At 42.3% G+C, this 15239-nt stretch overlaps 1 protein-coding gene across 1 annotated transcript in view; it reads right to left on the bottom strand.

Annotated features, from left to right (window-relative positions):
* Positions 1-5167: 5167 nt before the first annotated feature.
* TIPARP (TCDD inducible poly(ADP-ribose) polymerase) overlaps positions 5168-15239 on the bottom strand; it is a 35919-nt gene continuing 25847 nt past the window's right edge. The window contains exons 3-6 of the mRNA XM_018557044.1: positions 14462-14630; positions 13773-13954; positions 6833-7108; positions 5168-5804 (exon numbers count right to left, since the gene is read on the bottom strand). Coding sequence (XP_018412546.1) covers positions 5357-5804; positions 6833-7108; positions 13773-13954; positions 14462-14630 — 1075 coding nt within the window. The 3' untranslated portion in view covers positions 5168-5356. The remainder of the gene's footprint in view (positions 5805-6832; positions 7109-13772; positions 13955-14461; positions 14631-15239) is intronic.

Below are 15239 nucleotides of genomic sequence, written 5' to 3'. Positions count from 1 at the left end.
CTTACGGGTTCATGTAACAGTGGTTTTCCCCAGTTGGGGGCTTATCAACAGTGTAACATTCAGAATAATGTATGATACCTTGCATGGTGCTATGCAAGGAATGTATTTACTGAAAGGACCTCATAGGTCAATGCAAGAAAATACAGCATGCAAGACTTTTCCCCAATGTGCTGCAATAGGGTGTGACAGTGGGAACCTGTGCCTTTCATGTGTTCTGTTTTGCACATTGACGCAGAATGCATGGAAATGTCACCAGCATAAAAGGAGCTTAACTCCAAGGAATGGGAAAAAGGAAAAGTGATATTAAAGGAGAACTATGGGGTCAGTGTTTTTCCCCATAGTTCTCGGTAACGGGAGGACACAAACTAGCGTCCTCCCGTTACCCTAAGCTCAGTATACCGCAAGCTACAGCTCACGGTATACTGAGACGCCGCAGCCGGAGCGGATCCTGACGTAGATGACGGGATCCGCCCAGCTGCGTGAGTGACAGCTGGCTCTGCCTATCTAGAGGCAGAGCCAGCTGTACCCGCCCCCTCCCGTTCCGCCAGTCAGCGCTGGCAGATCAGAGCGGGGAGAGGGGAATCCAGCTGGTATGTGTTCGCTCACCTCCCGACCTGTGACAGTCTCATTGTCACAGGTCGGCTACAACTATGAGGTGAGTGGAAATCACTCATCTCATAGTTCTCCTTTAAAGTCAAAAGCAGGGGCGGAACTACTGACATAGCGACCCATGCGGGCGCTATGGGCACGCAACAGAGGGGGGCCCGGTCAGGAGCAAGGCTCACAATCAGGGCTGGACTGGCCATCAGAACGAGCAGCACCTACACCCGTTTTGCAGTACACTGAGTGGTTGCGGCTGACAGCTCCGTATCACTGCAGTCTCCGCTGTTTGACAGCCCAGGATATCGGCGGCACAGTCAAGATGCCTAGATCCCGTTCAGGACCGTGCTGGTTCCTCTGCCCCACTCTCCACGCTACATGGATCACTATAGCAAGAGGGGATGCCAGACACCTGATACTATGGGTGGTAGCAGTGGCGTAACTATTATCTCAGATGGAGGAGGCCGGGGCCGGGCAGAGGAGGGGGCTGGGGCCCAAGGCCCTGCGGCAGAGGAGGAGGAGGCAGCAGCGGTAGTTGGGGCCCGGCAGCTGCGGTGGTGGTAGTCAGGGCCTGGCAGTTGCGGTAGTAAGGGCCTGGCAGCAGCGGTGGTGGTATTCGGGGCCCAGCGGTGGCTGCACTGCTGAAGGAGGAGGCCAGCCTGCTGGTGGCGGCCGAGGAGTCAGGGGCCTGGCAGCGCAGTGAAGAAGGAGGTTGAACCGGCGGGAAGTTTAAAAAGTAAAAAAAAATCCGAAAAAAAGATAGAGAAAAAAAAAATCGTACCGCCAGGGGGGTTAAAAAATGAGCGCCGAACGTGCGTTTCATTGAACAAAAAAGGTGCTTAAAACGTGCTAAAAACGAGCATAAAACGCGCCTATTTGGAACACCCAGGTGTGAACCCAGCCTTAGGGTCACAATCAGGAGCACTTAGCCCTGGTTCACACCCAGGCGTTTTTGAGCAGTTCGAAAAGCACTTTTAACTGCCCAACACAAGAAATCCCCTGATTTTCAATGGCCCTGGTTCACACCTGAGCAGAAAAACACTTAGCTGGAAAACGCCAGACGCCTGAAAAGATAAAGGAGCTTCTTTGGGCAGTTTTTGCTTTTGCTCACCATAGACTTCATTGGAAAGGCCCAAAAACACACAACAGAAGCATGTTGCCCATTTTCGTGAGCGTTTTTGCGCGTTCTTCCATTGCCCACAATGGTTTATGAGCTGTCAATCAAAACACGCGTCTTCATGTACGCATGTTAAAACGCAGATAAACGTGCAAATATCCGCATGCTGCTAACGCGCATACAAACGAGCAAAAACTGTGCCGCCTAGGTGTGAACCAGGGCTTAAGTGAAAGAACATCTACAGTTGTGGATGGAACAGTTCAGATATAAAACTCTTGCCTCATGTATTCTCCACAGACCTGTATCAACCACAAAGATTCTGTCTGCCCATTATATTTTGCAGTCGTAAGATTCCAATATATACGCAGAGATTAGTATAGAGAATACCACCTTTTTCGCAAGGGCTGACATTATGCCTGTCATAATGCAGCAAGTCTGTGTTTGCATATCGTATCATCTAGTATTAAAAAGAACAAAATTTGCATTATTCAAAGATATGCTTTCTTAATGAAAAGCAGAGCAAAGACAATACATAAGCTGTATACCTTCCGTATTGTAGTTACAGAGGGTAAAAAGGGGAATTGTTTGTTGTTAGTGGTACATTTGAAGAGATAGTGGCACCTGTGGGCTCACCCTGCTGGTAAGTTATCATTTCTATTTGCATGTCCTTTGCCTCCTCCCTGCTTGGTTGGAGACCTCACTTTTGATGCTCTAACAAAGCAGGTTCCATGTATGGGGGGCATTCCCCATATGAGAATGCTTGGGCTAACCTGGACTAAACACTTTAATGAGGGGAATTGACGTCATTCACCCAGGAAAGTTCTAACACCATCCCACACTAGAGCTTAACCAGGGTGGACTCCTACTGCAGGGAGTGTGGATGGGTGAGTATGCCATGCTAGGGGGTGAGCTATTAGGAGGCACCATTCTTTGCACTGTTTCAGCGAATCACATCATTTCTTTTTAACTTTATTGAAAGTGTAAAAAGTGCACATTCTATTCAGGTCTCAATACAGCAATGCGGTGTGCTGCGGTCACTTCTGGTGCCATCCAGTGCACTGCGGAAAAATGCTGCATGCCTGAATGGGGCACATAGAAAGCAATGGTTTTCTATGATGTCCAGGCCATCACATATAGTGTGACCAGAGAAGTTGGCGATGAAGGCTGCCATGCTTATCAGTAAAAGTTTAAATTAACAAAGGCTCAAACATTTCCCTCTGATGAACCAGTATTGTAACATAGTTTAGCATCCAATGATAATGTTTAGTACGATACCCCAGTCTGGAAACAGCCATTATAATGTTTTTGTTGCTTTTATTATTAACGTGGATGTGCTATTTAGAGATTTAATCAGGACATGGGAGCCTGAGATGCATGTAACACTTTCCAGCAGACTCCAATATAACTAAACATGAATATAAACTGCCTTGCCTTGGGTGAAGTCTTAAATCCAGACTGGTACTGTGGAGTTTTCTTATTTTCTGTGGAGCACAGTTCATCTGGGTGGAACACAATTCAGCAGGATGTCTTTCTGTGATGAACAATGCGGTTCTCAGAGCAGCTGCAATGGTGTTGAAACATGAATACAAATGAACACAATTTGTTCTACTCAAATCCCTAAAACATTCCTATAGATGAGGCACTCTTCATTCAGGGATGCTGCCTGGGTATTGTACAAGCCACACCAATGAAAGCTCAGCAGAACATGTGACTCACGGATTAGAACGCCTTGTACTCAGACACAGTTGTGAAACTGGATTGCAGAAGGCGGTAATAAAGATCCCTGGAGTGAGTTCATAATGGAAGGAAGCACAGCTTGGTGCACCTGAAACCAGCCCGGAGTGTCTGTTCCCACTGTGCTTTCCTCTCAGGACTGTGCAAAGCTGTGTAAATCAGGCAAATAGAAAAGTCTTTGTGATATCAATTATGCCTTCTAACCGTGCCAGGCAAAAGGTTACTTTCCAATGCCAGGTTTTAATATCGCATACACGTGACCGTACTTGGCAGGCCTCATACTTTGAAGGCAATCTTCTAACTCACAAATCAAGCTGAACGAGTGGCTTTAGTGCTCAGGAATGGGTATTCAGTAGAGACTTTCCAGCATGTAGCCTCAGGACCACCAACAGGACATGAGTGTGTGTACGGGGTTAGGAATTTACACTTTACTAAGATTTCACCATGTTGGCAACAGAAGATAATCCAAACTACATAACTTTTTTTTTCATTTTACCCCTCCATGTCTAGGGATATACTATGCCTTTCTGACCAGAGCGGTGTTGGTTAGAAGGTTTTTTTTTTTACCCTGATGGCTTCAGAGTGCTCACACTGTAGAGGTCGGTTCTATTTAGCACTTGACAGCGAGAGGTGGATTTTTGTAACCGTGTTTTTTTCCCATCACTGACAGAAGACTTAATATACACTGTTTGGGCTAACCTGGACTCCTAAAATGCTTCTCAAAGCATGTGTTCATGCACATCCTTTACAAGGTTAAAGGGACGCTAAACGTGGGAGTAAAATATTAAAATGCATTCAGGTACTTTAACTATTAACAATACTGGACCTTATTTGTGTATCACTCGGCTGTAGATCATCAAATCATCTCCGAATTGGTGCTGAGACTGCCCTTCCTTCTGGAGGGTGGCTACTTTTATTCTCCATGGTCCCAGTGTGTGTTGTAAAGTAGCCACAAGCTCTAAGCTCACTCCTGTGATGGACTACAATCTCACTTTGTTTAGCAATTTGTATATAGCAAGTTATAGTCCAAATCAATCCCATTGTTGTAATATGAGAATCTGCACCCCGACATGTCTTTGGACAGCAACATCTACATACTCATCCTGTGATTTGACTCCCTGAAGGTTTCTGGATTAGTTTCTCCTTAGAATTTGAAGAAATCCTGTTTTACAAAATGAATGCCTTTATAACTGCAGCATCTCTTTAGCTTTTATATCATTGTGATTCTTCATGATATTTGACAATAAACCTGTCTATGATTGTTTAGCTTTTCTAGATTAACAAGCAGTCCTGAAGCCAGACTACAAAATGTGGCTGTCCCATGTGTACTTTACCCAACAACTGTGACAGTTGGAGAATATACAGTACAAACCAAAGTTGGATTGCAATAGAAAGTAAAAAACAAGTTCCTTTCTGAAGTCATTCTGAGGGGCCCGCTCTTTTGGTGGATTAAGAATTGTATGTATCAAGGAGAAAGCAGTAGGATTGGGAACATCTCTGCTCTAAGTAAGAGGCTTGAGAACTAAGAACAGAACAGAATAGTCAGGGAGGTGTCAGAGCTGGAGTTCTCGGGAACCGAGCAGGTGACTCTACTACCCACATTATACCTGGAGTGTCATATTTGGGTGGTTTGAGCCTTTAACCTTAGCTTTAGGCATTAGCATTATGATTCTTGAAACATTCTCAAAAAAATGTTTTTATTTCGACACGTGGCTATTTACTCACATAAATAAAAGGTTTTATTAACAAAAAAGGCACACAAACTTAACAAAGAAAAACTATGTACAATATGCACATAAATTATGAACAAGTGCACCGTTGGTCTTTATCAAATAGCTTGGAAGTTTCTGGCTTTCTTGTTTCCAAATAAAGGACTCCTAGAGCTCAAATCAGCAGCATTTTAGATCAAATGGAGACAGTGTTACTAACTTCTTCATACTGGATAATAAAATATGGGTAGCTCTGGTCATCATTAAATATAACAAAGATCTGAGGCTCAAAGAAATTGTCCACACAAGAGTCATACAGATCACTGGTTATGTCCCCAGGGTTTAGTGGTGGAGGCCGCCGCATGGTGTGATTCCCCACCACATATCTTCCCGTTAATACTTTTGCTAGGAACATGTAGTGAACACCTTTTGGTGACCGCTTGGAAAAATTGTGGGAATAACTTGCCTTCCTGGCAAAGTAACTGCCCTGTCCAAACATGGTAGCGTGTTTCCCACAGACTCGAGGGTCAAAGTTATGTTTGCAGATCCCATCAACAACGTCCTGGGAAGTTCCATGAAACAGATGTCGCTCGTTCATAATCTTGTCCAGCCCTGTCATCTTCCTGGTCATGAATTCTTTCTTCCTAAAACGTGACAGAAGACAGAAAGGTAAATATAAAGCTTGGAACAGCAACTAAACGATTCTTTGCACAAAAATGCCATTAATGCAAAGCTGGACTAGGTACCTTCAATAAGGTTAATGATGCCTCAGAAATGTATGCTTTAAATGAAATATATCAATGTTTTAATTGACATAATGCTGCCCTCAGAAAGGTGGGCATTCCAACACTTTACTGGGGAAGATGGCACTGGGCATGATCTACATATAGGCAATAATTGCTGGATAGAAGAAGGAGGACCATTGTTAGTGGCACAGAAAGTGGAAATCCAAAAATCTGCCGTTGCTACTGGAACAAAATTAGACCCGAAATCTATGAATAGTGAGACTTGTTCCAGGGACAACAGCCAAATGTGTGATTTCCACCCACTTTGGGGAGATTTTCTATAAACTTACTGTGTTCTTAGTGAATTTCATTACCCATTCAAAGTAAAGTGACAGATTCCCTTGTGATAAAAAAAATTGTGATTCAGTAAATATCAGGTTCTGGTATGGAGGAGCATGTGACCTCTTCCCAAGATGCATTGCACAGGCTTGAGTGGCCAGTCGCCAGGTGCAAAACACTGTCCATAAACCAGCAAGGAGGAAGAGGAGTGTGTAATCTCTGACACTATCCCACACTATCTTATACAGGGCTAGGACAGCACTAAAAACAGAGTAACAGATCAGTGGGGCAGTGCAGGAAAAAAATCAGTTGGTGTTTTTTTTTTTACATGAGAACCTGAAACTTTACCCTGATAAAGGGTAACCGCTTTTAAAAATGATTACAATCATTATAGATTGCCACTTCCTCTATAAATTGCAGTAATATATGTAGAATAGAAGTGTATGGAATCTGTACATAAAATGTAGATTCATTTGTGAATTTGTGAAAAGATTAAAATGATTGTTAGTAGAGTCAAGAACGGTCACAAACGGTATTCTGCAGTTGGTGGAGTGATTTTACTGATCATTTGTAAATGTAACGTTATTTGTTATGCTAAAAAAAATTACCTTTTGTATTTCTCCCATAGGAAGAGGTTCTGAACTCGCATTATCTTTAAAATGCGGAACTTGGTCTCGGGCACCGTTTTGTGGAAGAGGGTGTAAACTGTTCGGTAACTCTTGTCTTCCTTTGGCATAGGCACTTGGATAAACTCTTGAGATGAGTCCATTGGGATCCAGGTTTCAGGATAAAAGTTTGGGGTTGTTATGGCGACAGGTGATAAAACCTGCAGAGATGCCGCTTCATCCACCGGGGAATTCGCTGGCGTTACTCCACTCAGTGTCCTAGAAAAGAGAAAAATTGTATAATTAGCTTCATGTCTGGATTTTGTACCATCACCAGGTGGACAGATACTGACAAAAAAAGGTTGATTTAACAATATAGCATAGACAAAATTGTTGTAGCTGTGACACATGGCTAACACTGCAAAGAGGCACACTATCTACAGTCACAGAAAAAAATTAGCCCTATTTTTTTTTCCCGTTTGAATAGGATGGAAAAGGGTTAGAAACGTTGTCAGGTATTGATTGCAACATGTGTCTTATAAGATGTTTGTTGCTGTCTGAGATTTCCTCACATACCGTCGTGTCACTAGAACAGGAATTCCTTTAAAAAACAAGTACAGCAAAATTCCTGACAAGGGTCTCAACTCTTCCCGCATTCAGCTCAAAAGCTTAAGCTGAAGTTAAATCTACTTATAGTTTGCCTTTCCTGGTTCCGCCTTCCCCCTTTACTAATATGGTAATGAGATTTTTTAATAAAACCTCAGTTTTCATTAAATACCTTTTTTTCCAGACTAAGTAATGTCATCACTAAGTCTGTGTGTATCTCTATGCAATGCAGCCAGATTATGACTGGTAGGAGGTGCTGTACATAGCTTCCTAAAAACATTACAGCAACCTGCCTTGGTACTTTTCTCAAGAGCCCTCATCCTTGTTGCAAGCAGTGGGCATGCACTGATAAGTGAGTATCAGTCTGCGGAGCTGGCATTCCCAGCCAGGCTACATTAGCTTGTAGACTTCCCTAGGTAATACCCACATATAATTCTGAGTTCTGGGATTGAAAGAACTGAAATCTAATGAATGAAAGGGACATGCCAAGGACAGTAAGACAGGGAAGCATAGAGCTAGAGGATGCTGGATGTCCTCTAGCCAGGACATGAGCTGAGCTCTAATCAGAGCTAGAAATATCAGTAGCGTAGAGCCTGTGCAAGACTGAAGGCAAGGCTAGAGTTCTACTTTAACGCACGGTCTGAATTCTAGAGTTCTAAACAATGCATCACAGATAAATATAAGTTTAATCCTGCTTTGTCCAAAAACTACAAAGCCGTTGCAAGCTTTATGCATCATATAAAATCATCATCATCATAAGGCGAGTTCTTCTTGAAACTGTGCCCATTAAAAAATGAATGAACTAACCGATACTCAGTATGCAACTACAGCATTACGTTGCGGCCCCATCAAACAAACAATGATATTGCACAGTAATGGAAAACCAAAACTGGTAGTAAATGCTACGGCATTGTAAATTATTCTGTATAAAAGGAAACATTTAGCAGGGAATGGATTTTAAGCTGAGCCAGCATTTTACAGCATAATTGCAAAAAATTCTAACAGCATCTTCTGGGCACTGAGATTTATGCCGCGTTATAGCACCATAAAACAAAACTATGAAGTATTGTATCAATGCAAACTACTTCTCAGCGTGCATTTTAATGCAGTCCATTCATTACATTTACACGCTGAAAGAGCCTTTATTCATGTCATGCACAGGCAATGTAGCCAGCCCGTCGGCAAGACCAATTACGTGTACCTTAGAGTTACTTTCAAGGCATTGTAAGCAAGGCATTGACATCAAGCATTATAAAAGGCACGTTAAACTACGGCATTATTGGTACTAAGGTTTGAATGGGGAGCCAGGTTTATAGACGTGAATTCATACTATAAAGTCTCGGTAGTATCTGGATGTAGGCAGCACATTGTGGTACGTTCAAATGACAAGACAAGCTATCTATTAGATATTTCACAGCACAACCACTAAAATCAGAGCCCCCGGTCTGGCTTAAAAACGTCTGTCTGATTTCATGCTGAGGTCAGATGGGCATTGTGGCTCTCTGACATTCTCATACATGTCCATGACCATCCAAGTGTGTTTGTGAGGGGGCAGGGGGCAGAGGGAAGAAAGATCTTTAGGAAGTTGACCAGTTAGCTAATGTTTGACTATCCACCCACACACAAAAAGGTGGACAAAATACTGGAGGACTTAGAAGACAGTCAGTGAAATGTAGGAGTCAGTAAGAGCTTTTGAACTAGGGATTATAACCATACATTAAGCTCATTGAAAAAATGCAGACGGGCATACTCCTTTTAATGGGATGTCAAGCTGTGTTATGCCACAAAGGCCGTGAATTCCGAATGAAACTGCCTTGCTGCTGTTTAATACGGAAATCACAAACCCTGACCGGTGAGAGTACCATCAGCAGTCAAAACTGCTGGGCTTCCCGCCTATTCTCCTTTTCCATATACAAGTCCCTGGTGCCAAGTAGAAAGCTTGGCAAGTATAGTGCATACAATATTTTCATAAATTAGAACAACTGCTTGTCGCCAACATGAATTTGTCTTGAACCAAGATGACTTCTATAACTACATTTGCTGAATATGAAATCACAGAACAAGATTTAGGGCAGGCTTGCATGTTGGGAATCACAAAGGACTACCCTCACCACAGACACACTGGCATCTTGAGTGGTATGTGAGCAAAATGCCAATCATCTACAAGCAGAACTTGGCTTCTACCTAATGTTGATCTTTTGTTATGTTTTATAGTATGTGACACCTTTATAAATTAATAAAACAGTATGGAATGCCTGTGTATGATCATAAAATATATGAACATACGAGTAATTGACTATTATAAATGATTAACCCTACATGCTGCACCTTTTAAAGATTAAAGCGATGAGGACTAGTTCTCATCATCTATTGCCAGGAAGAACAGTTGTCAGCACAAACAAAACATAACGTGAGACTGAGCACCATAAACAGAAATAAAACCTCTGAGGTTTTCACCTGTCCTTGTGTAACTATGTAACACATAAACATCTTCTTTACAGAACTGGAACAGCAACTAGGAGCCACGTGTCCAATAAAAAAAAAAATACTTGGGTAAGCGCACTCTTTCTATGCCCAAAATACTTTGTGTTGAGTTCTGTTTACCTCTCAGCCCTCATTCACAACCTGTGTTTCCCAAAGTGCATTATGTTTAATAGTGCCTGTTTACACCAGAACATTGTGTCACTTGAAGCTCGAAAAAGTACAGGAGCTTCTTTTCCAGCAGAATCGCATATTTTTGACCCCACAGACTTCAATGGGAATGTTTGAAAAATGCACATAATTTATTTATTTTTTTTGCACGATTTTGCACCCAAGTACCTCAAAACGTGCAAAAAAACAAACAAAAACCCACCACTTCAAACATTGCCAGAAAATACTCATGCTCAAGTGTAAATGGGGGCTTAGGAAAATGGAGCTTGGTACCAAGGCCCTTCTGTTTAGTGACCCACTCCCTTTCCTTTAAAGGAGAACTGTGAGGCGAGTGATTTTCACTTAACCTCAGAGTTCGAGCCGATGTGTGACAATGAAACTGTCACACGTCGGCTCAATAGATCGGGAAGTGAGCGAACACATACCGTCGCTCGCTCACTTGTCGATCATCTCCCTGCAGAGAGCCGTGGCTGTCACTCACAGCTCCCTGCAGGGATTGCCCCCCCCTCCGATCCTCCAGTGCTGACTGGCGGAACTGACAGGGGAGGGGGTGGGTACAGTTGGCTCTGCCTCTAGATAGGCAGAGTCAGCTGTCAATCAAGCAGCTGGGTGGATCTCGACAGTAATGTCAGGATCCGTCCTGGCTGCGACGGTCTTAGTATTCCGCAAGCTGTAGCTCGCTATATACTGAGCTTTGGGTCACGGGAGAACGCTAGTTTATATCCTCCTGTGACCCTTAGGAGAACTATGGGGAGAAACACTTACGCCATTGTTCTCCTTTAACAATAATTATTCTTAGTTCTCTTCTCAGAGCAGACCACAAAAGCTCAAAGCAATTGGTCTCCATAAAGAACTTCAAAACACATGGAGCAAAGATAGACAGAGAAATACTGATGAAAATAGCGCATAGCCTGATGTAGGAGTGCATTCCTCCTATGCCATGAAGGTATTTGTCCACAACCACCAATCAGATTCAGATCGGTGGTTGAGAAGAATATATTTATAACAATGTAATAGCTCATCTTTCTCAAAAATCCAGATACATGCAGAAAATTCAGTTCTGCAGAGAGGGGAAGGACACCTATTAATGCTCTGTTCTATCCTCTTCTCTAGTTTTTGTTAAAAAAAAAAAGAGGAACAGAAAAAACAAAGGACGGACAACTCGTGCGTGTGAGCCTGTACAGAACTTTAGAAGAAACTAGTCATTTCTATTCTATTTTGTAGCCTTGGTGTATTATTTAGGTAAGCTATGAAAGTAGAACTGTACCCGAAATGTAACTCCAATGTATGCCTTGGGAAAAAAAAATACATGCAAGTGCAAAATTACACCTAACCAATCTTTTGGGTTTTCCTTAAAGCCTGGTGATCCTGCTGGCCCTCAAGCCCTTCCTCCAGGAGGGTGACAACACTGCGGGCCTGCTGCACGGCACCTGCTCATAACCCTCTCCCCTAACCACTGTCAATCAGGACTGGCTACATAATCCAACAAGGTGCCCTGCTTCTGAAGGGTACAGTCTTGGATTTCTCCTCTGGCAGCCCGAAGACCAAAGGAGAGGATTTTGTGCTGCCTAGATAAAGTTGTTAAACAAAATATACGTGGTTTGCTTTTCCAGGGAGGAAGGGGAATGAATTACATTAAAAATAATTTTTGAGCAGACACTAACTTTAAAAGGTCTCGATACTAGTCGAAGTAGCCCTAAAATTCTTGCAGTAAGCTGCAATTTCTGACTTGCACACAGAAGGTTTAGGGACTTTTACAAGTGCTCCACAGATCTTGTAGCTGAGATGATCAAGTCTAAACACGCCTGGCTATTGAATATACCTCCAAGTACTAAAAATAGCAGACAAAACATTACGCTTTTTGTGTCTTTTTTTTCATCTCCTACGTGCAGCATGCTTGAAAGTTCATGGCGACTGTGTGCATTCTATGATAACATGCTTAACTGCTTCCAGAGCCCCTTTCTCTGTTACGTGCAGCATGTAAGCTCTTGCTAGACTGTGCATGTCAAGCCTCCGGGCAGACTAACAGCTTCCTACTTTATCCTACGAGTACAGAGTGTTCCTAAATACTGGGCTTGCAATCCTTCCTCCAGCTGTGCATGATATGCCACAAACTGCTTTTCTACAGCTTCAAATCAAAACAGATTAAGCTGCAGCACCTCATAAACGTGGCTCACCCAAGCCAACACTGCTGTGGAACATGACGAATCTGCAATGTCCTGACAGAGGGTACTTCTTGTTCACAGTGCACAATGTTACCATAGAAATGGCATCCCTGTCTTGTACTTTGCGGAGAGTGGTTACACATGTAGGCAGGGCCCAATGATGGTAAGCATTACCACACAAACTTTTCTGGGGGTGGGCATGGACAAAAGTGACCAGCTGTGCTTTAAGGACTTCAATGAATCATCTGATCACTAAGGTTCTACTCCTCAAACCACAGAGGGCCTCATGATCAAATGAAGGAGGAACCATTCTTACTCCCTACAGCAAACACATTCCGCTTTTCATGTTGCCACAGCAAACAAACGACTAGGAACAGTTGCTATGGGCAACAAGGATAGTTCTTTCTTCAGACACTTTTGATCATGCAACCCAGGGTGAGTTCCTTTTTCGCCCCAAGTCACCCATCATTTTTTTTGAGAACTTTCTTTTTTTTTTTTTACCTTTACGCAGTTTTTCCTCAGCATCTCCGTTGTTACATAAAATAATCCCTGACGGAATACCATAACAGAATGGAACATGCAAGTTGTACTGCCTATAATAGTGTAATGAGTGACAGCAAGTGTCACCATCTGCAACATCCTGTTCAATAACGGCTGTCACCAGAGCCCACTGTAATTAGAATTCAACCTATATCTGTCATATGTAAAAATCTCACGCAACAATTTCTATAGGCAGACATGCAGAATAGAGGATGCACATTTCCAACAGAGACAGTGATTTATACTTGATGATATATAAAATGATTGCAGCTAAAAGATCCATCCAAACAAAATATCCTACTACTTCTCTGTGCTTCACATGTAAACACATGGGCATATGTTCTGGAATAGCTATGACCCAACTACAGAATATAACTAGACTAGGTTATGGTGAGATTAATTTAATGAAACCACAAAGTCCTCTGTTAAAGCAATGTGACATAAAATGAGCCTTCTGAAAACAGAAATGATCTGCATGTCTCGCTGCCAGTGAAACAAAAATATACCACTGCCAGGGAGACAGGCAGATGCCAATGGAAGGGTAACATGTAGATACTGGATACTGCCATTGAGACAGGCAGATAGAACCGGCAGTAAGAAAGACACATCTTCTGTTTTAAGAGGACTTGAATGTGCTTCCTGTTTGTACAACAATCTGACAGATCAGGGTGGAGGGTAATAATCTACAACCCAAAAATATCCAATACAAACAACAGTTGTGTTATCAGACTACCACCAGAGGTTTCCATTAGGCAAGGTCAAGAAGACAGAGAAGTGATGTCTATGAATGCCTTTCAACAGAAAACTGATGCTCAATTCCTGCACCCATTAAGGTTATACGGCTTTCCATCGACTTCAATTATGTCTGAAGCACATACAGGTTCACAAATCTGGAGTAAGCCTAATGGGCAAGGTCAGTGTCTGTATAAAAGGGAACCCAGTATGCACAAATAACAAATATATAGAATGTGGCTACTTACTGTAGATGTGGCAGTAACATCACAGAGGATCGGAAGAAGGGCCGTCTTTTAATTTCTTTCCTGAAGCAGGCATTCTGTTGGAAGCCATCTTTGATGTTCAGTATATACTGGTTATGCCAAGTGACAAAGCGGACCTCCTTCAGCCCACGGAAATTGGCTTCCTCTATCAGTTTCACCACAGGCTGTTTGACAAAACAAATGGATAGTTACCTTATTTATCGCAATAAACATTTTACATTTGCATGCAAAAAATGTTTCAGCAAATGTTTTAATACGCGTTTTTTTTCCACACTTTAGGTGGTTACTCACAAAAATGTTTAATGAGATCTTTTTCTACCTGGTTCTATTGAACTGCTGCATTCAACGCCTCAATACTTCAATACAGGTAGCTCCTGTACGAATTGTAAACAGGAGGTGATGGAAGGAGGCAGATATGGGCACTTTGGACCTCATACTGACTTAGGGAGGGCTGATAACACAGCATGTTTTTCCTAACCTGGCTGGCAATAGAAGGCCAGTTTGGTGGGTCGGGACATGTTTAATTCTTCCGTACATAAATAGATGAATGCTCGATGTCTACTGTAACTGCAAGCTGCCTATTTTATGAGCAGCCATCCAATCAACATCTGATGACAATCCTATGGAGACAATTGAATGTTATGAACAACGAAGCAAAACAGCTGAATTACCTCCGAGTACTCCCTCCATCCAAAGTGATCTCTGCAGAAGTATTTCCACACTGTGTGGTAATTGGAGCCAAGTCCAGAGGTAGAAGGGGTAGACAATCGTCGTATTTGGTCAAATTCAGGAGATTCATAAATAGTCATACAGTCCAAATTCACTAAGAAATCATGTCCCCTAGAAAAGAAAAACAAAAAATTGCATAAGAGGTCATTCTTTTACTCTCGTCCAATGGTTTGATAAAAGCATACAAAAAAATACATCTGAATATCACAATTATCGAGTTCTTCATTTTATTTGTATTCACATTGATTTGGACTAATTAGGATTTATTATAAACATTGAAGGGGATTTATCAAAACTGGAGCAGACAAAATCTGGAGCAGCTGTGCATGGCAACCAGCTTCTCTCTTTCATTTTCAAATTCTAACTGGACAAACTGAAAAGAGAAGCTGATTGGTTGCCATGCACAGCTGCTCCAGATTTTATCTGCTCCAGTTTTGATAAATTCCCCCCATTGTGCTTCTAATTTGTGGAAACCAACAAGAACCAGCAGTATGAACATTGACTAATTAAAGCTAGTTATAAAAAAAAAAAAAAAATAGGAACACATACTTTCCGTCACAAAAATGAAGTGGCAGCTCCTACTCTTTACACCTGACACTTCCTTTAAGTCTCACATACTGGCATCTTGTCACTTTTGTCTCTAGCCAGTAAGAAAAGTTGTTAACGTGTACAATTGCTGCACTGTAAAGTTCAGTGAATGCTACAGCAAGCATTCACCTG

The sequence above is a fragment of the Nanorana parkeri genome, unplaced genomic scaffold (genome assembly GCF_000935625.1).
Source record: "Nanorana parkeri isolate BGI_ZX_2015 unplaced genomic scaffold, ASM93562v1 scaffold263, whole genome shotgun sequence".
NCBI lineage: Eukaryota > Metazoa > Chordata > Amphibia > Anura > Dicroglossidae > Nanorana > Nanorana parkeri.
Note: the sequence above shows the minus strand (reverse complement) of the source record. Positions and strands in the feature narration are given on the sequence as shown.